General features: G+C 37.7%; 1 protein-coding gene across 9 annotated transcripts in view; it reads right to left on the reverse strand.

Annotated features, from left to right (window-relative positions):
- LOC136237872 (adhesion G-protein coupled receptor V1-like) overlaps window positions 1–22,527 on the reverse strand; it is a 206,773-nt gene that overhangs the window by 168,364 nt on the left and 15,882 nt on the right. For 7 of the 9 annotated variants that reach the window (XM_066028111.1, XM_066028112.1, XM_066028113.1 and 4 more), the window contains 12 exons: window positions 22,109–22,246; window positions 21,852–22,058; window positions 19,722–19,859; window positions 19,449–19,655; window positions 18,554–18,691; window positions 16,176–16,376; window positions 11,886–12,035; window positions 11,625–11,834; window positions 11,432–11,569; window positions 11,173–11,379; window positions 7,219–7,542; window positions 6,568–6,705 (listed from right to left, as the gene is read on the reverse strand). In XM_066028111.1, coding sequence (XP_065884183.1) covers window positions 6,568–6,705; window positions 7,219–7,542; window positions 11,173–11,379; window positions 11,432–11,569; window positions 11,625–11,834; window positions 11,886–12,035; window positions 16,176–16,376; window positions 18,554–18,691; window positions 19,449–19,655; window positions 19,722–19,859; window positions 21,852–22,058; window positions 22,109–22,246 — 2,196 coding nt within the window. Of the gene's footprint in view, window positions 1–33; window positions 175–225; window positions 454–508; window positions 647–2,538; window positions 2,746–2,797; window positions 2,936–4,227; window positions 4,429–4,480; window positions 4,625–6,314; window positions 6,516–6,567; window positions 6,706–7,218; window positions 7,543–11,172; window positions 11,380–11,431; window positions 11,570–11,624; window positions 11,835–11,885; window positions 12,036–16,175; window positions 16,377–18,553; window positions 18,692–19,448; window positions 19,656–19,721; window positions 19,860–21,851; window positions 22,059–22,108; window positions 22,247–22,527 lie in introns of all 9 variants that reach the window. The other 2 variants (XM_066028115.1, XM_066028116.1) reach the window with 2 other exon arrangements.

A 22,527-nucleotide genomic window follows, 5' to 3' on the forward strand; every position in this document is an offset into this window, starting at 1 on the left:
ATTAGTACACGGTATACACTGATTAAAACTTACGACTAGCAGATCTTGGTCGTGTCTGAAGTGTCACTTCAGCTGATAGATCACAAACAGGAGTAATACTAAGACACACATTAGCAGCCACACCAGGACCCTCCATCACTGTATATGGTGCATTGACAAAGTCCACTGTACGGTCTGTGAATTTATTTCAAAATAATTTTTACCAATATTAATATTGCAGCTCACCATCATCATCTACAATAGTTACTTCAGTTTGGTCTGGTGTTCCAAGTGTTACCCTTCCCACTTGGCTTGGTGGTATCATAAGATCTGCACCAAATCTCTCATTATTTTCATCACAATCATCATCGATGATTGTTACTTCTACATCAACAAAAGTTTCATCTGGTGCTATAGTGATAGATGTAAAGCTTGGTGGGGTAGGATCTCCTTCTGTGCCATAGTCTTCACCAGCTGTAGGGGACATCAGACATGATATTATGATGATCATGTGTGTACTACACAATACCTGTAGCTGTTATGTCTGATGTGTCCACTGTGACTGTTACTGGTATCTCTGATGTACCAACTTTTACTACTCTAATAGTAGCTGTTCCATCATCTTCATTGACAGTGTAAGAATCTCTCTCAAATTGGACTAGTACACCTGTTGTAACAATGTTACATAAATATGTGGATAGCAATTTGTTATTGCATTAAGTTCCACGTGGTTTAGGGATACATGTATTGAATATATGTGACTGAATTTGACAAAACCAGGCTTCTACATACATCCAATCGTTGTACTTTGATCAACTATATTGTAACGCTGTTATTGAACTAACATGCTTCCGCAACATTGTTGAAAATTTGAAGACAATCATATTCCTATTAAATTATGATCTCTCACAGTCATAAAATTGGAAGCCTTACTTTGTCAAATTCTGTCGCATATATATTAATTATGTGTGGTCATTACATTACAAAAGCCATTGGGAGTGAACACTTGTTCGTAGGGGTTCAGGTAACACTTATACACTTATGGTATCATTTTGCATTTTGTAATTGGTATTTACGTATGCAGTACTAATATCGTAAATGATTGCCCAATTACAGTATAGTCAGTGACCATCCTTAGAACATGGCATGCATAGTATGCTTTGATCTTTGATATTTAATGAGGTCTCTAATATCATTAAACACCTCTTAGCATATTAGAAACCTCCTTGAGTTAGTTAGAAAACTGTCGAGTCATTTATTCAGACTTCAAGCACATTCTCTGTGTAGTATTTAGAAAAATTTACTAAAACCCTAGTTGTGAAAACTTGTTTTTGATTGTTTGTTTCACAAAACATAATGTGTTAAACACTGAGCCATTGTCTAAGATAGTTAGGAACCATGACCATGTTCTGCATAATTTTTAGAAACCTTGCTTTTGCATCGATTCCCAAAACTATTGGGCTGGGTCCTAACGTATGCTTACGATAATCAAAAATATTCAATAAAAAATATTATCATTAATATGTGACGCTAGTACTTTGGCCAAGGAAAATGACTACTATGACTGGTGAACCCACGCATACTGCATTAGGGAATAGTTTCATCTGCACACATTGCTGTAATTATGTTGTTTGTTTTAAGCAATGAGGTTATATCATTAAAAAATGCACCACAACTATAAATTAGTGAAAAGTGGATCACTCATTTCCAGCTATAGTTGCACAGCGTTTTAAACGAAGAATAGCAGGAGATAGCCCCAGTCATGACAATTCCCAATTACAAAAGTAGGCAAGCCATCATGTGTACTAGTACAAATCAACACGTTGGGATGTCAGCAAAAACAAATGGAGGACAAAGGCAAGTCCATGATGAATGCATTGTACATAGCCAATAAGCACCTGTCTGACTGAAGCTGCATTGAATAGTAAAAACATGAAGCCCAAAGCCTTAGCTGTTATTGAATTACGCTTGTCTGAAGACATCAGTATGCAAATAAGCAGTCAACAGAAAGTTCCACTAAATAAAGAAGTTTAGCATCTTACTGGAAGTATTTAGGGTTGTACTGAAAAGTTATACTAAACCAATACTGCCATGGCATTGTGAAGCTGGCTTTGGGGTAATATTTTTGGCCAGAAAAATTTAAACCTCCATGATCCCTAATATACAGTACTACTGTACTATATGATGTGTTTACAAATATGTTTAGATAGAATGAAAATAAGAAAATAGGCTAGTAATTAATGAATCGCAAAAATTAATATACATAAAGTTGCAGTTTATGTTATTTATTTATTAAATGCTATCCCTCTAGGGACCTGTAAGAAGGCTAAAGCCTGTCAATACAGGAAGTCAGAAACATGTAACTGAAATGTTGAAGAATGCAGAAAAAAAAATCCATACCCACAACATGACCTCCCACAACATGACCCCCCACAACATGATCCCTCACAACATGCAGTCTAGGCATATTTAGAAATCATTTATTCAGTATGATCACAAAATTATTCTGAACTAGTCAAAATGTATATAGAGTGAGTGTACTTCATATACATCACTTACTATCATCATCTCTTATAGTCACTGTAGCCCTAAAAGGATCACCACGAGTAACACCATCAGGTAGTGTATTACGAATAATAGTGAGACCAAAGTCTTCATTGCCTTCCAATATATTATCATCATTTATTGGAACATCAAATGGAACACTGGTCTGTCCAGCAGGAATTACAACATTGTATATTCCAGAATCATAATCAACACCTCCATCTGTAATATTATTACTACTATTAACATTTTGTGATGATGTTACTTCACTCACTAGTAGCAGTATTCCCAGTATCTCTAACTTGTACAGTAATATCAGTTGATGATGGGTTACTGAGAACTAGTTCAGGTTGTGCTGGTCCATCATCTTCATCAACATTGTATGTTGTTTGGCTAAATGATACAGTAATGGCTACAGGGAGAATATTTGTGGAGAAATTATTTAATAGAATAATAATAATATTTATTATTGGTATGCATAAAATCCTTTGATCTTTGCAAGATAATGAGGTCTTTAAAATCCCTAACAGACCTCTGGAGAGGTTCTCAAAAATTGCATTTCATCAACTACATAATGTAGCTAGTACTAGCAACTCGTGTCTCCTCCCAGCATTTGTAACAGAGATCTTTAGTTGAAGGGACAAAAAGGTGGTAATATTTTCTATTTGCTAACAAACATTGTAGAAGTTGGTGGCACACTTAATAGTTATGATACATTTAATATAACATCTTTAAACAGGCTGTAGGACCAGGTGTTCTACAGACCTTCGGCACTCATGCTGTAAAGCCTTAGTAAAATAAATAATTCTGTGTATTGTGGATTATGCTACCATGGCAACAGTTTTAACCAAATGAAAGTTATATTTACCATTACTGTGAAACATTGCTCAGCGAACGTTACAACAATGTAAATTAAGTGTACAAGAATTTTATAAAGCGATATGCATAATAAGCACTGTCTCATTTGCTAATTTATATGGACTAATGTAGGGACATCATGTTGAGCACTGTTCTTTCTTGTTTCAGCATTTAATTGTAATGATACTCCCTCACTAGTTTGTAAGATTCTTTAAACCGGGCATGCACCCACAGCCGGCCAAAGGTGGGCACGCACCTAACTATTTGAAATTGTTTTTCACATAAATGTATGTGTGTGTGTGTGTCCCCAATGAGTACTACCTCCTAGTGGTTGGGGACGGACAACACCTTTTTGGTGGCAAAAAGTACTCACACAAGTTTGGAGTTTGTGTGTTAATCCCAGGATGTTGTCTGATGACGTCACTTAACATTCACCACTCTTGAGCCCCTGCGGAAGTGTTACAAGCCTCCTAGGGTGATTTTCGCACGAAGAACAAACACAGCAGTTTTAGCAGCTAGCACGTGGAATGTATGTTCCATGGTGGATACTGAGTGTGTGTGTGTGTGTGTGCGTGTGTGTGTGTATGTGTGTGAATATTTGTTGCGTCCACACAAATGAAACTTCATACACTAAAAGCAGTCTGTATAAGTTGCATAGAGCTATATTAAACATTGCATTGAGGTGTTAACAATTTGTGCAGGTTTGAAATATGAGAATTCTGAACCTTTCTGCTGAAGCACTTGCAAATTATTGTTGCTATTGAAAGTTAAAGAATGACGTAGTGCAACATCCAAAAAATGATTATGCATATGTACATTTTAATTAAACACAATTAAGTTACTTACGATCATTATCAATAATAGTGACAGTTGTGGTCCCATCGTCTGGAACAGTTATGTTACTATCATCAGGTGGAATTATCACTACTTCAAACATTTCGGTGTTCTCAAAAATGTTATCATCAGTAATATCAATCAAGACACAAGATACACTCTGGTTGGGTTCAAATCTTACAATCACATTCCTTGGAACATAATCATCATTAGCTGTAACATGATAAACTTCACAATTGATTAGCATGTAGAGATTATCACTAACCAGTAGCAGTTCCTGGTCGTGTCTGAAGTGTCACTTCAACTGGTTGATCATCACAAACAGGAGTAATACTAAGACACACATTAACAGCCACACCAGGACCCTCCATCACTGTATATGGTGCATTGACAAAGTCCACTGTACGGTCTGTGAAAACATGATAAACAACACAATCTCATAAATTACAATATTGTTACATAATAGATACAGGGCTGACGTAATGTATTTTGGAAACTTGCTCTTGTACTGCTGGAGATACGTACCAATATCAAGCTACTCTTTATTATAAGTCACAAAGGTTGCATATGCGGTAATTTATTAGAATATTACAACACACACGTAAAAGTAGTGGTAGAGGTTATTGTTGTAGTGTAGATTCATTCCTATAATTCCTATATTGCTCCAACACTTAGCACTAGAGGTTATGGGCCAGAATGTATTCTTAGTTATAACTATGTAGTCTCACACTGCCTGCCTGTACAATAAGTTTATCTGCACGTATGTAATATACCTATGTAACACCCTACAAAGCTATAACTCAGCTACTTGTTCTACTAAAATAGTGCATGTGTATCCATTGCAATCTTCAGTTATGGATAGACTGGATGCAGAGCCTTAAACAGTGTCATCTGTTTCTCGTCAATCTATCCAGTCAAAATTCCAGTGGAAAAACGAATGACAGGTACAGCAACACTGTTTATGGCTTGAATCTGATTCTGGCTATTCAACTTAGATTCTAACAGTAACTGCAAGCATTGTTTTATTAGAACTCAAACTCTACTTCTACACACTGAAAACCTCCAGCTTCCAACACACCCAGATAACAGTACCATACTTTTTAATGCTAGATGTGATACTATCAATAAATCAACTACATGGCCAATGACCAAAGCTAATCATAAACCACTGACAAAATGTTTACTTGTGGCAGCACAAGATCAGGTACTTAATGTTCAATCCAGCAGTCAAACTTCTTAAGGACGACAACCCTTCCCTTCCTTGGCCGGCGAGAACTACGAGTATCCATCTTGAAGATTTAAAGCCACTATTAACTGGTAAGATTTCTTACAACATGAATTACTGCCAACATGTTCTGCTTACAGTGTTACGCATGCGTTGTTCTTATTAGAGCCCGCTGTTGCATGCTAATATTTTGGGGACTTGCACAGCCTACGCTTCACAACATTAACTATGTACAATAACTTAAACTTTATTAAATACAAATTGGTTGAGCTTTCATATCCATCGTACTGTGAGTTATGGTCTCTGTAGAAGATGTCAGATGTACCCTGAAACTATCACACATATTGTTGCTGGTTGTCCTTGCATAGCACAATCCATTTTATTGGATCGCCACACTGAAGCCTTTCTGCCCTTTGTGGATTACCTCATTCCAGTCAGTGGTGGCAACACCAACAACAGCAAGTTTTGGACAATGATAATTACAAATTCCATCATGATTTCAATGTTTATACAGATCAGAGAATTACAGCTAGAAGGCCTAATTTGGTGTTTATGGATAAACACACAAATTTATTGATGTGGCTTGTGTAATGGACAGACATGTGATTGATAAACATGGAGGAAATACTTTTGCAATAATAGAGTTTGTGGAAAAGCAGGACCGTTAGTGTTTGGGGTATTGGACACTAAAGTACCATCAAAAGTTTCAAGCTTCTTGTGTTGAATGACAATAATATCTGCCAGTTAGTAAAGGCGAAGTGCTACAATTTTGAGAAGACATTAGGGATTCCCTAGTTCTAGCTAAAATAATTGCCGTCCCATAAATTGTATGGTGTATATTGTATAATCTAATTAAAATAATAATATCACTTGCCTTCATCATCATTTATGGTCACTGTAGCAGTATCAGGACTAACAACAATAACACAACTAGGTAGTGTGTTAATAGTGAGATTGAACTCCTCATTACATTCTGCAGCATTGTCATTATTAATTGGAACATCAAATGGAACACTGGTCTCTCCAGCAGTGAACATGACAGAATATGGTCCAGAATCATAATCAACACCTCCATCTGTAATATTATTACTACTATTAACATTTTGTGATGATGTTACTTCACTCACTAGTAGCAGTATTCTCAGTATCTCTAACTTGTACAGTAATATCAGTTGCAGATTCGCCATTGAGAACTAGTACAGGTCGTGCTGGTCCATCATCTTCATCAACATTGTATGTTGACTGACTGAAACTCACAGTACAAACTACAGATGGAATAATTGCACACCCAAGCTTATATCAATGCAACTAGTACAGCTTATACAAAATCTTCCAGAAACATATCATTCTATGATTTAACACATTTGTAATACACGCCACCATTTATAAGAGAGTGTAGTTATACAGATCAATCCTACACGCCAAGTTCTTACATGAACTTGTGATTTTTGACATGGTGATATTTGAATAAAAGTCTCAATACTTTTAGGCAATTAGGTTAATCTAAGGGGTAGCGTAGTTCCCTCTTAGTGAACTGAGGTGGGTTCAGCCTCCCCATCCCTCATTTTCTTGGTAAACTTTATTGCAGTAGTTTACTATCACAATGGTTGCAAGCAATACAAAAGCAGGTTGATTAGATAATGAGGTCAGTAATATGTCTATAATGCTGCAATCTTTGGTATATTAATTCCAGAATAATATATACTTGAATAAAAACTAATTTCTAAGAAACACTCTAACAATGCACTCTAAAGTGTGGTCTAAACTTGAATACTCACCATCATCATCATCCTCAACTATCACTGTAGCACTATCAGGGTCACCAACAACACAGTGATCAGGTAGTGATGATACATTAATACTGAGAACAGATATCTCATCTTCTTCACAACAGATGTCATCATCGGGTAGAACAAATATCTGTGCAATCACTCTGGAATTAGTAGCAAATGTGAGATCTAAGGGTGGTTGTGGTGGTTGTGATTGTACTAGCACTTGAACAGTAAGATCTTCTGATGCTGGATTGTTAACATTTAGTCTGATCATAATTTCACCACCTTCTTCAGCAGTGACACTTGCATCATTAAAGCTTATAATACAGTCTACAATTAAAAACACATACATAATATACTATACAGTTATCAGCCTACACCACAAGTAAGCATCTTACTATAGACTGTGTTTATAAGATGACTGTCCCTTTCAAAACTGAATACAACCATGTACACCATTGTTTACTTAGCTAGCTAAGTTACATAATTAGAGAGAGATTTTGGTTTGTAAATACTGTAATTTAATGTATTTCATAATTCATGAATTATTTTGCAACTTATTAATTACATTGCTTTGCACTGCCTTTTGAACAAACCACTTTTAAATTATATGCTACGCGTATAGGTATCTTCTTAACCCTTTGGTCCAGAAGTTAATAAAAAAGTGTTTGTTAAACAAAAATGTCACTATAGTGGTGGCTCTCACAAAACACGTGTTCCAAGGAATATATCTTGTAAACGGAATATCCTATCAGTAAATAGTTTGTATCACGTTACTCTGTGGTTAACATTTCTCAAGCTTTATATGAGCGTGATATAAGACAACTCTGCATTGGAAGAATTTTAGCCATTTCTAAGATGATAACTACCATGATACTACCTGTCACAATGGAAACAAAGAAGGGTTAGTAAAAGTTATTATATGATATTGTAGATCTGTTCATTGTGAGTAGTTTAGTGCTAACCATAGAGGAGGAATAGGTGGTCCATACAAGGATTAACAGGAGCTCAAACGTTATATGTCAAAACTTGCATTTTACGCAAAATAAGTTTCATTTTTAAGAACCAAAGCCACAATAGTGGCATTCAAGGCCAAAGGGGTAATGTTTTATAGTCTATTTAATTGTGCAAATTCTCTGAAAATCTTCTTGTTCTGTTCGCATAATTAAAGGACACACCCCTTTAACTCAAAAGGATACATTACTCCTGGCAGCCTACAAGGCTTGCTATGTTGTTTTTTGGTCACTAAACACTTGTAAAGCCCAATGAGAAGGTAGACTCTAATCAGAGCTACTACACTCATATTTCAAAGCAGTTAAAAGAGAACACCCAAGAGCTAAAGTATTACCTATGCAGAAGTGCAATACAGGCTTCATTTAGCCTTTACTCATACTGATATCATTTAATGGTTTTGCTCATGTGGGTGAGTAGGGGGTAGATAGGTACACACACACCTTTTTACAAAAACAAATTAAAGAAACCAGTGGAGCATCCACAGCTGGCTGTGGGGACGCCTGGTTTAAGAATAGTGACGGTGTATTTATATACATTATGTATTCTTAGACTAATGCTATTCACTTCACATTATACAGTAACTCTGTACACAGTTTATAAGTACAAGTAGAAAGAAAATAAGGAATTTGATGGAGGAGGGATCAAAGAAAAAAGTAGCGAAATAGAAGTATAGAGATTAACTAGTATATCTGCAGGTAGCTTTTTAGTTCCACTACTTTTTAGTATTCCCTAGTTACTCCACTTTTTTATCCCTAAAATTCTTAATTTTTCCTTCTACTTGTTTGTTTACTTTTATAACACAATTATGACTAATGAACATGAATAGCACCAGGCATGCCATAAATTAATCTTGTGTCTGAACACACACCCCAACAATCAATTACAGAAAGGAGAAAAGGGCATTATATTTCTTCTTCAGCTATGTTCCCCCCATTACACAGCATTACACACAAAGTACAGTAAAAGAAGTGTCTCTCTACAACCAGTCCAGTCACTATGGATAATAGGGGTGATAAGCATGATAGCCAGTCACATGGAAATTGTATCATTCTACCATGAATTGACACCTTCGTGTTAGAGAAAAGAACTGGGATACACAGGAGGACAAAGGTAAGTCCATGATATATGTGTGTTGTATGTACTGTGGTATGCCAAAAGGCACTGAAGCAATGTCTAGCACCAAAACATCACTCTTGTAACCTTGAGTTATGGTTGTCTGAAGGCATCAGGCAGGCAGGCAGGCAGGCAGGCAGGCAGGCAGGCAGGCAGGCAGGCAGGCAGGCAGGCAGGCAGGCAGGCAGGCAGGCAGGCAGGCAGGCAGGCAGGCAGGCAGGCAGGCAGGCAGGCAGGCAGGCAGGCAGGCAGGCAGGCAGGCAGGCAGGCAGGCAGGCAGGCAGGCAGGCAGGCAGGCAGGCAGGCAGGCAGGCAGGCAGGCAGGCAGGCAGGCAGGCAGGCAGGCAGGCAGGCAGGCAGGCAGGCAGGCAGGCAGGCAGGCAGGCAGGCAGGCAGGCAGGCAGGCAGGCAGGCAGGCAGGCAGGCAGGCAGGCAGGCAGGCAGGCAGGCAGGCAGGCATCCATTACCACACTGAAGGCTGCAGTTATTAAACTACTACGAATACTTAAAAAGTGGCATTAATTGTGGTTATGATGTTATCTAACCTGGCGACCAAACAAAACCAGGAATTTATACAAGCAGGAGCCGACCCATAAGCGCTGCAAGGAGCAAAATGAAAAACAGTACAATGGGATACAAGGTGATAGCCTTAACCAAAGTTTAGTTATGCTAGCTGGAGGCATCAGTCAACAGAAAATTCAATTAAACTTTTCAACAGAAACTTGTTGGACGGGTTTGGGATCACTCTGCAGACATTTATGGACTTAATTATACCTGCCAAGCTGTCATGAAGGGAAAATAAGGCTGGTTTTAAGGTGATGTGTTTGGCCCAACCCTACTATGCAGTAACCACAGACACTGCGAGCCATACAGTATGATTACTAAGTGTTCTCAGTAGCTCAGGTATATGCAAGCATATTAAAGTTGGTACACTGAAACATTACTTGCTCATGTTGAGATGATACCTGAGAAACAGTTTTAAAGACAAACTATAACCGTATCATTCTAGAAAATTGTGATGACTAAAAGGTGTTAAGAACAGATTTGTTTCGTTTGGTTCTAATGCCAAATTAGAAGATGACCATGCACTTATAAGATTCCTCATGAGAGATTCACCATGAGAAATGTTATGTGTAAATTTTGAAGTGGCATAACTTGACTATTATTAAGTGGAGTAGTTAGTACTTCAAGCTCTGTCTTATGTAATTCATGAGTTATTAAAGGGAGTTGGTAAGTAACTGTATGGACATAGCAATTAGCTGTAATTAGCTGTAACCTGAGACAAGTGGCAATGGTGTAGTCTCGTCCCCAGCTGCCCACGCGCTCAATCACGCAAAGGTCGTCTGGTGACTTTGGTCCACTTTCTTGGCCCTAGTGGAATACTGCTACAAACATGTTTCTTGTGCTCATTCATGCTTACATTCAAATGAATAAACTTTTCATTCACTTAAAGGAGTGTTACTTTATAAAAATCGCTGGAATGACTAATGATTGCCGATTAAAACTTTATGTACGAAAACCTTCTTAGCATTCAACTTAGAACAACAATCAACGGCGAAGAAGACCTTTAGACAGCTACTAAGCTAGTTTTTCAGGTGTATACTTTATTAATGCGCACTTCCTGGGCTAAGAAGTTGGACTAATGTCACCAGACGACCTTCACGTGATCAAGCGCATGGGCAGCTGGGGACAAGACTAGCAATGGTGGTACTGTCAGTTCAATTTTGATGAGAGAAACTTGAGGTAACTTCCACCTTTCTTACATATATTTTCCTTACTATGAACCTTATCAATGAAACCCTTTTTAAACGAGAATTGCAACTTATCACTTACCCTCATCATCTCTTATAGTCACTGTAGCAGTATCAGGATTACCACGAGTAAAACCATCAGGTAGTGTATTACGAATAATAGTGAGATCAAAGTTCTCATTGCCTTCATTAAAATTATCATTATTAATTGGAACATCAAATGGAACACTGGTCACTCCAGCAGGAATTACAACATTGTATATTCCAGAATCATAATCAACACCTCCTCCTGTAACATTATTACTACTATTAACATTTTGTGATGATGTTACTTCACTCACTAGTAGCAGTATTCCCAGTATCTCTAACTTGTACAGTAATATCAGTTGATGATGGGTTACTGAGAACTAGTACAGGTTGTGCTGGTCCATCATCTTCATCAACACTGTATGTTAACTGACTGAAACTAACTGTAGTAGCTACATTGGTAGAATACATGCAGGTTACATAGCTCACATTAAAACAACATCTTACAAGTGTCATCAGTGATGGTCCCTTCTGCTGAGGTGATAGTTCCTGGAGTAACAACATCACTCAGAGATGAAGGAATAGTAAAGCTTAGACCAAATGTCTCTGGTTGTTCAGCAATGTTATCCCTAGTAACTGGTACATCAATAGTAGTAGTAGTGGCTCCAGCAGGGAAGGTGGCAGTGATAGGAGCAGAAGTGTAGTCCACTCTATTACCTGATCAGTCAACACTAACTAACTAGTCAGTCTAGGACACACATCTCTTACCCTCAGCAGATAATGGTGACTGGTCAGATGGTGTTACAGTAACAGATATTGGACTAGTAGAAGTACCTCCCCTCAACACCAATGTCACACGTACAACACCAGATTGTTCAGACCCAGTGTAGTCAGGCTGAGAGAATTCCACTCTGAGAACTACAAATTTATAGAATTATATTTAAGCAGTGCACATCAGCTTTCCAATTATGTTTCTTTTAATATACTGCACAATCTGTTTACGGTGATCAAAAAATGCTACAGTAAATTAGTATAGGTAATCACACACATTTGAGTGCAATTTTGGCTGTTACGAGTACAATTATTCCATAGTTGCACGAAAATGTGTGTGATTGCCTATTAATCACATAGTGACCACCCTTCATGGTTTGTAGTACACATCTATCCAGTTCTATGTGGCCATTAACTTCTACCAGGTGTACTTCTTTGTATCACATTTGTTGTTACACTTAAAAGGCTTCATATGTCAGCAATTCTGATTGGTCACTCAAAAAGTCTACATGTGTTTGCACTTAAAAGGCTTCTGTTGTCAGTTTATTTCATTGGTTATTCATTATATTACTTTCTTGTTGCACTTAAAAGGCTATTTTATTGGCTACTTTACAGTGCAATTACAGAAACAAGGCCATGAGATTTGGGAAAAATTGCACTCCTACTATTGAGACTAATGTATGGCAAACTGAATCACTATGTGATTAATTAGGAAATTCTACGTTGAAATATTTATCTCAAAAACTTTGATGCAAAATATATTTGTACAAAGTTTAGAACTTTGAAACTTTTAGCAAGGAAGAGTATATTGCCAAAACTAAAATAATATCAAGGGGAGCAAATCTTCATGTATTAAGCCACTACATCACTCAGTCACTACATTAGTATTAGCTTAGAATGCTAGCAGCTGCATGGACAATGACGTTGAAGTAAGTAACAATACCTCAGCCAAAGCTTGTTATACTAAACTCTGCAGATAAAGTGCAATAGAATCAAACATTTCACAAGCTACAATATCTTATACAAATTGCAGGAAAAAAAATAGAAATTTACATTTGAGTAGAGATCAAGCAGTGAAACAAGGGAGGTCATCTATGTGTATCTGCAGTATGTATACTAGCAGACTTATAATTCCTACTTTGCTATTTCAGTCATTAATAGTTGGATAGTCAGGGATTAAATATCCAATAGTATATCTTCAAGTGTAGACGACCTCCCTTGTCCTACTTTTATTTCTGATCCCTATTTTTAAAATTGCTAATCTTCCTTGTTAGAGTTTAATTTTTACACCTTAAAGGGACACCAAGCCATATAAGGACTGATTCAAAATATGTTCATGATGATAACAAATTTATATTTATTGTATTATTCCATAAAACGGCAAATTTGCAGTGAAGATAGCAATGGCCTATAGGTAACTATAGCAATGGCCTATAGGTAACTATAGCAATGGCCTATAGGTAACTATCTCCCCTCCCATTCACATTGTCACTTGGTAGAAAAAATAATTAGCTCTATAAAGTTTTACCCTGTGCTAACTCAAACAGCTAGCTGGTACAAATGTTGTCATGATTGCACCAATGACAAGTACTTATAGTATAAAGCTTGTTCAGTTAATTAACAGTCTACAATTGGCTAGTGCTGTTGTTCTGGTGGCTACATTTTATGCAATTACATTACTTTCAAGTATTCAGACCATTTACTATTTCCACCTGGTTTAACCTTTAAAGTCACTCATGCACAGTATCTGCTTAAATGGCTACTGATGTTCATCAGTTGTTAACTTGTACACGGAAGGTCACATGACCTGCTATAATATATATATATATATAGATTTTCAAAATGTTGATGTCATATAGAACAAAACAATTTACAAATTTCACTGTTCTAATGCTAAGCTATGATAGTTTAAACTAGCGTTGAAACCGGGTCACTACTGCTGACCCGGATGACCCACTGACCCAGATAGCAATCCAGGTCAGACCCGGATTTGATCCGGATGTGACCTGGATTAATTAAAGCCAAGGTGTGCGATAAAATGTGTTTCGGGTAGTCTCGAGTGAGCGAGACTACGTTTTGAGCGTTCGATTCGTGTTGAGTAGACGAGTAGTTATGTGATAACTAAGCTGATAAGTTTATAATTTAAAATCAGTCAGTGGGTTTGGTTCCACGTAGCTACCGTGCATTTACAGACAGCAATTGGGTGTGGCTTCGTGCATACCTAGTATTACAATTTCCCGATATATTAAAGTGGGTGTGGCTCACAAAAGTACTTAACCTGCTGCAAGACTAGACTATATACAACTCGTACAATAATCAATTAGTGGGTGTGGCTCCACGTAAGCTTGCAGACAGCAACGGACACAATTTCATGCTACAGACTGCACTTACTAATAAATGAGCGTGGCTGAGCATATGTTTGTAATGCAATAAGTGGGCGTGGCTCATAACTGGGCGTGGCTCACGAAAAAGCTACCGACCAGCGTTTATAAGTTTCCATGTCATCAAAGAAACAATTTCGTTTCTCATGTGATCCAATCTGGGTCGGACCCGGATAATTTGCAAACTGGGTCGGACCTGGATGACCCGGAGAAAATGTGACCTGGATGACCCGGAGAAAATGTGACCCGGTTGACCCGACCCGGTTTCAACACTGGTTTAAACACAGGGTGTAATTTGCACTATGCTTTAAAGCAATGTCCTTGAGGTTTGTGATTCTATTCTAGTTGTGTTGAATATTTGATATGGTCCACTGTTTGGTACTGTCCAAGTAGCAATCATACAGTACTATCATATTGTATAGTAGGGACCACAAAGAAGTGGGCGTGGCCCATGAAATAACATCACTCAAAACCAGCTCAATTTTCCATGATGATGATGAGGCAGTATTGGTTAGGTAAAACTATGTCCAAACAAGCTTTCAGATCAACCTGAAATGCTTTCAACAAGTTGCTATGGAATTTTCTAGTAACTGACTGACTGACTGAGTAACTGACTGACTGACTGAGTAACTGACTGAGTAACTGACTGAGTAACTGACTGATGCCTCCAGACAAGCATAACTTGATAACGGCTAAGGCTATGGGCTTGATTATTTCACTGTTCGACATTGCTTTGGCCCAAGAGGTGCCTTTTGGCATACCACAGTACATACAATACATTCTTCATGGGCTTACCAGTGTCCTCCTTTGTGTCCCATTCATCTTTGTTGACAGCGAAAAGTGTCAATTTGGTAGTAGCACATGATGGCTTCCCTTCGTGACAGAAATCGTCCATATTTTTCGTGGCTACTTTGATTGCAGAGGTGTTTTTCAAACAGTTCTAGATTTGTACTGCTGTGTAACGGGTTGAACATAGCCGACAACAAAGCTTAATGGATACTTCACTTTTCAGACAATAATTGATAAAACTGGGGCGCGTGGCACCATTTCTTTCTTTCGGTATGCGTGGATTGCAGAGGTGCTTTTTGAACAGTTCTTGATTCGAAATGCTGTATAACAGGAAGAACATAGCTGACAATGAAGCGTAATGGATACTTCACTTTTCAGACAATAATTGATATAGCTGGGGCGCACAGCGCCATTTTAGATGTGGTATGCGTGGGTTCACCAGTCATAATAATGATTTTAAAAAAAGTTAACAAACAAGTACAGAAAAAAATTTGGAATTTTCAACTAGAGTAGGGACCATAGCACATCAATAAAAAGTACTGAAACAAGCTGGAATAGTGCACGATATCAAATCACAGTAAAACAATAAGAAGTGTTATATCCCTACTGTGCATTTCCGTTATGGTATCTTGAGCACAGTAGGGATATAACACTTCTTATTGTTTACTGTGATTTAATATCATGGACTATATTCCAACTTGTTTCAGTACTTTTTATTGATGTGCTATGGTTTCTACTCTAGTTAAAAAATCCAATTTTTTTTGTGCTTTTAGCAAATCACCCTCATTTCACAGGCAGAGCCTTCAAGTGAGATAATAGTGATTGTTGTCATTGAGGACAGATTTATAAGCTCCAAACAGTTGTCACTTATACATTTTACATTTACTGTACATATATTTATATTGCCACTCTAGTGGCTTATGTGCCTTTCAAGGTTAACTAGCCTGTTGATACATGTAATTCGCTTGTGTGGAGCCTGCATTTGTATGGTTACCCATTTAATATTTATCTTTGACTATACAGGAAACCCTGTCTTTTCTGAAGAAGAACTTTAATTTTTCATTGTGCAACAAGAAAGTAACAAAATAATACACATGGTACAGGAAATATAACTAACCACTGGTATCATTAATAGTCACTGTAGCACTACCAGGATTACCACGAGTAACATTATCAGGTAGTGAGGATGGGTCAATAGTGACAGTAAAGCCCTCATTGCCTTCCACTATGTTGTCATTATTTATTGGAATATCAAATGGAACACTGGTCTCTCCAGCAGGAAATGTGACAGTGTATCGTCCAGAACCATAATCAACACCTGTAACATGTCAATGATAGTCATATCTTTCAATGCTTCTGAGTCAAAGACTGACTTAAAACTTAAAGTTAATACACATATCTTGCACAAAGTGCTGTAACTTTTGAAATATCCGTCTTATGGCTACGCAATCGACATCATTCTACTTGTGATGTAGCAAGGATTAATATGATACCTAGGGCTTCATCCTAACTTTAAATGGTGAGGCCAAACTAGCCGTGTAAATAACTTTTTGGTAAGGAAACATGAAAACCGTTTACATACCTTATATAAAATGATACAAAATTGGATGGTGGTTGCTCCTATCGCCTTTGCCGTTACATTTTCTATCAGGCCATATATGATTCACATGAGTAAACCCACAATCAACATTAAACACATGGCAAGAAGTTTGAAACATGGAGATGCAACTTGCTATTATTCATTGCTTCATAACAAGCCACTGTAGTTACAGTGTTCATTTAACCTTCTCCAAGTAGCCTAGTAAACAGACTTTCAATTAATGTGTAGTTTTAGGGTATAAGAATTAAGTTACCCCACCTAATGTTGTCATCCATATTGTGTATACATGCATTCCTCAAAAGTTATTTGTGGTTTAGTCATATTCTCTGGGACATAGCTACATAGAAATAGTGCCTACACATACAGACATGACCCATTATTTTTTTACAATGAAGTGTATTGAGGATGAACGTAAGCCCTTTAAATATGCTGCTCAAGGAAGGTGATGATAGGGAAAATTAATGCCTTGATAGGGTTTTGTTGCATGAAGAAGATGACAACCAGAGACAAGGCACAGAGGGCACACACTCCCAAAAGCCACATGTCACTGGTGAGTTTGTTATTGTGGCATGAAATGATGGCCATACGCTGCTTCATTTGGACTCCACTGTGGTCAGGCAGGCAGGCAGGCAGGCAGACAGGCAGGCAGGCAGGCAGGCAGGCAGGCAGGCAGGCAGGCAGGCAGGCAGGCAGGCAGGCAGGCAGGCAGGCAGGCAGGCAGGCAGGCAGGCAGGCAGGCAGGCAGGCAGGCAGGCAGGCAGGCAGGCAGGCAGGCAGGCAGGCAGGCAGGCAGGCAGGCAGGCAGGCAGGCAGGCAGGCAGGCAGGCAGGCAGGCAGGCAGGCGGGCAGGCAGGCAGCAGACAGGACGGCCAACTTTGAGTTTGAGCAATATTGCCAACATTGATGCTGTATCACTCTGTAAAGCACTACTAACAAGTTTATAATACAGGACATCATCATATAGAGATCAATAGTATTAACAGTGTCCTATACGAGATGTTTCTCTATACAGGAGACCTTTGATCATCCAAACCCAATTAGCTCTACATGAGTATCACAATACTGTAATACTAAATTGGCACAGTGTACTAACAGATATCATTTTTTTGTCGTAGTTGTTAAACCTGTAGTTGTTATTTGTTGTGTTATCAGGCAATTATAAAAGTGATAAGTGTTTGGATAACTAAAGCCCATAAATCTATAATATACTGATAAAATACTCTAATAGAACATACATGTATGTTTACTCTAATATAACGAACAGTTATTTCTGATAGGGTTGGGCAATGTTGAAAATTTCCTCCCACGGTTATTGTGGAGCTTATTATCACGATTATTGCACATATCACGGTATTGAAATGAATTATAGCAAGTACACTCAAAACGGTTTACACATTATATTTGCATGGTGAACTTTGTTTAGCTACTAGCTACCACAACTGCAAGGAGTTTGCCTAACTTATAGAGATGCCATGGAGTGCATATAAATTTTGAAAGGAGGCACAGTTCCTATGTATATAGCTACCAGATAATTTACTAAGGTGAGGCTAGAATTTTTATCCCACAATCACAGTAGTGTTGCATCTGGTACATGTGCCTCGTGTGTTAGTGCATTGCTTCCTGTAGTGGTGCATGGGTTAGGCTTGTTTGCTAGTACAAGGAGGCTGAAATACTGATTGACAAGTACAATATGGCGTTGTGTAAGTGTGTAAGTGTGTAGTTGCAGCTGTATTCCCGCTATGATATCTATGATATCTCAATAACCATTTATATCGGTATGGCAATTTTTCAAAACAAGGCGGTATCGGTTATTGCTAGCTGTAATATCGCCTTGTTACTGTCATACCTGTATATCGCGATAATGGACCCATAGTTATGAATCCTTCAATACTCACCAGTAGCTGATCCATCAGTGGTAAACACTTGTACAGTAATATCAGTTGATGATGGGTTACTGAGAACTAGTACAGGTTGTGCTGGTCCATCATCTTCATCAACATTGTATGTTGTCCGACTGAAATTCACAGTCACAGCTACACAGTGAAAAATATGGTACACCATAGGTACTCAATAAGTATATCATATATAGCAATTGAATTAGATAGCTAAAACAACCAAGCTGTAAAAAAAGAGTGCAGCCTTCAAAAGCCTGGGTGAAAAAAGTTGTGAAATCAAAGGTGGCGGCCATGAAAGTTTAATGGCTGCAATGATCTTGATGTTAACTCTCCACTCACACATGACTGTTCTGTTTAAGTAACTCATTTTCTGAATAGTTAGTCAGTCAGTTAGTCAGTCAGCTAGTAAAATCAGAGAAAATTTATGCTCCAGTACAGAAAGGCTAATTCTACATGCCAACTGTATTTGTTCACGGAAAGTAAGAATATCATAACATGTGAATTGTGTTAGTTTCTTTAAAGAATGTAACTTTATTGTCGTCATTTTATACTGTGAATAACCTTCTTGCTTGCGAGCATGGGTAATATAGGACCAAAACTATATCTGGATGAATTCCCCAGTTCATGGTGAATGTAATAAGACAAGTTCTGTCTCCATAGACCACTCCACTTGCGACTTATGGTCAGTTAAATAAGCACTTGTGGTTTAGTTTCAAAACAGCTGTTGCACAAATTGATTACTTTCACTTGTTCTACTCACTGTTATGTATGATGCCAAGAATTGGCCCATTTGTACTTCCCCTCTAGACAATAAAGAAGTCATAAAATGGAAATTTGAAAAAACCTAATGGGTCTGGTGTTTGTATAATCAATGACAGTCTATAGCATCACTTACGATCATCATCCACTATAGTAACTGTAGCACTACCAGGATCACCACGAGTAATATCAGCTGGTAGTGAGGATGGGTTAATAGTGACAGTAAAGTCCTCATCATTTTCCAATATACTATCATTATTTATTGGAATATCAAATGGAACCCTGGTCACTCCAGCAGGAAATGTGACAGTGTATGGTCCAGAATCATAATCAACACCTCCTCCTGTAACAAGTAATACCATTATTATTCCATCACTAAATTTGTTACAATAGTTCATCAAATACTCACCAGTAGCTGATCCAGCAGTGGTAAACACTTGTACAGTAATACTAGTTGATGATGGGTTACTGAGAACTAGTACAGGTTGTGCTGGTCCATCATCTTCATCAACACTGTATGTTGACTGACTGAAATTCACAGTAGTGGCTATTAGGTGAAAACATAACATTGTAGACTGGTCTGATTACGATACTGAAATAACCAGACTAACAAGTTATAGTTAAAAACCTATAAATGGATAACTATGGGAGATTAGATGGGTTGGTATAAGCAGTGGTCCTGGAGACGAGAACCTACAGAGACCTAACGTTAGTTGGAATTTTATATACTTCACAATGTTTATGTCATGGTGTCTAGTCTGTGACCACTAATGGCCACCCTATAAGCAAGTACTTGACAATTGTTCTGGACTGCATAACATGCTGTATGCCACTCAACACAAGGGGTAACGAATTCTAAATTCCGTGCACCACATGACGTGTTTTGTTGAGTAACGTGTTGCAGTGACTGAAGCTACTTCCCTGGATAGATAGTAGTTTAAACAAATTTCTGAGCTTGGTCAAATTTCTGAGCTTGGTAGCTAGTAAGGTGCCATAATAGACTAACATGTTGATCATGCATTAAATACTTCTGCATAGGCAAACACCACTTTTTCTCGTTCACATAGTGTCTTGATCGCACAATGTCTGTGTCAGTTGTCAGCTGTACCAAAAATAGCTACACTTGTCAATACAATGAGAAAACCATTGCAAATTAAATAACATGTTCAAGAAGTGGAATATACATTACTTTGGTACACAGCACTATAAGTGTTGTTAATCAGGCTAGCAATGGATTATACCTCCACAATGGAAAGCAAGCAATAGCACATATGAGGAAATGTGACCAGTGGAATAAACAAATATAGTCTTCACTGCTGTTCTACTACACTTACCCTTGTGTATAGTAATGCTGCAGGGCAGTGGTTAACAAGCAATAGATGTGGCAAGTCTACAATATAAATTTGGTCTCAAATATATTGTATAAGCTGGAAACTTTTGAGGGACAAAACTTTTGTGAATTTTGCAAGTAATAATAGCTTTAGCTTTGTGAAAATATAATTGTGTAATGTTTTAGGCTTACACACAAAGTTTTTACCTTACAAAACCGTTTTCTAGACTTTTGTGAATTAACAAATGCAAAAATCATATTTTTACATAGTTTTGCGAAAGTTTCATCCCTCAAAAATTCCCACTTTATGGTAGTATATAAGGCCATTTAGCACATGGAGTAGCTATGGCTGGCAAAAACTATTTAGTTGGATGACAATTTTGATTATTCCAGGATGGACCGTGTAGTTTGCATATCACAAAATATATAGCATCACCAAAGTCTTGCATCATACGTACTGCATTATGACAAAAGGCACCTTTCGGGCTAAAGTGAAGTCTAACAGTGAAAAAATCAAGCCTGTATCCTTAGCCATGACCATGTTATGCTTGTTTGAAGGTAAGCAGGGTGAGTAGGCGGATGGGCGGGCACGCGGGCAGGCAGACAAGCAAGCAGGCAGGTAGGCAGTAGAATATTGTGTTAAAATTAAATCTTATTGGAAGCATTTTGGTCATTCTGAAGACACTTTATGGGCTAGTTCCATGAGCACAATGCAAAGTCTATGGAATTTTAAGGCCCAAGTGAGTAGTGCACAAGCAAAGCAAGTAAGGTTTATATAAATTCCATGACTCCACATTGTGCTTGTATATCTGCTTTAAACTCTACACTCAAATTAGTGACCACTTCCATGGCTGTTTCTGCTGTAGCATCGGTAAAATTACTCGATAATACTAGCCATGCATGCTCACGTGACACAATTTAGTCCCCCATTACATCACCACTGATTAGGAGTACAAATTCATTGGATAAATTTTGAGCAAATTATGCCTGAAAGTGTGGAGTATATTAGAAAACAAGGTGGAGTATGAGACCTTCCCAAAACAACTTAAATATAGTGCAAACCTCCACAAATACAATACTAATGTACAGTATATATTAACTACTCTAATAGAACAATCACATTTTGCTTGAATAACTGAGTCTCCTTTTATACTACTGACCTAGCAACCATATACTACTGACCTAGCAACCATATAGTGAATCACTTACTTTCATCATCCACTATAGTCACTGTAGCATTATAAGGAATATCACGAGTAACACCATCAGGTAGTGTATTAGGAATAATAGTAAGATTAAAGTTCTCATTGCCTTCAGATAAAGTATCATTATTTATTAGAATATCAAATGGAACACTGATCCGTCCAGCAGGAATTACAACATTGTATATTCCAGAATTATAATCAACACCTCCTCCTGTAACGTTATTACTACTTAACATTTTGTGATGATGTTACTTCACTCACTAGTAGCAGTATTCTCAGTATCTCTAACTTGTACAGTAATATCAGTTGATGATGGGTTACTGAGAACTAGTACAGGCTGTGCGGGTCCATCATCTTCATCAACACTGTATGTTGTTTGGTTAAATCTTACTGTAATAGCTACAAAATAAATGATAATTGTTCAGTACAAGTATAACATATATTCAGTGGTACTATCAACTGAGTGAATACTTTTAGCCAACACAATGTTGTGTTACTCCATGAAAACCATGATAATAGTTATATTGTAAGTTTAACTCTTTGGCCACAAAGGTGATAAAAAATGCTTCATTAAATGAAAATGCCACTATAGTGGCTCTCACAACATGCATGAATTCAAACTTGTAAATGGAATATCCTATGAGTAAATGGTTTGGACCACTCTGTGGTTAACAGCCATT

Source organism: Dysidea avara, chromosome 11, assembly GCF_963678975.1.
Source record: "Dysidea avara chromosome 11, odDysAvar1.4, whole genome shotgun sequence".
Taxonomy (NCBI): domain Eukaryota; kingdom Metazoa; phylum Porifera; class Demospongiae; order Dictyoceratida; family Dysideidae; genus Dysidea; species Dysidea avara.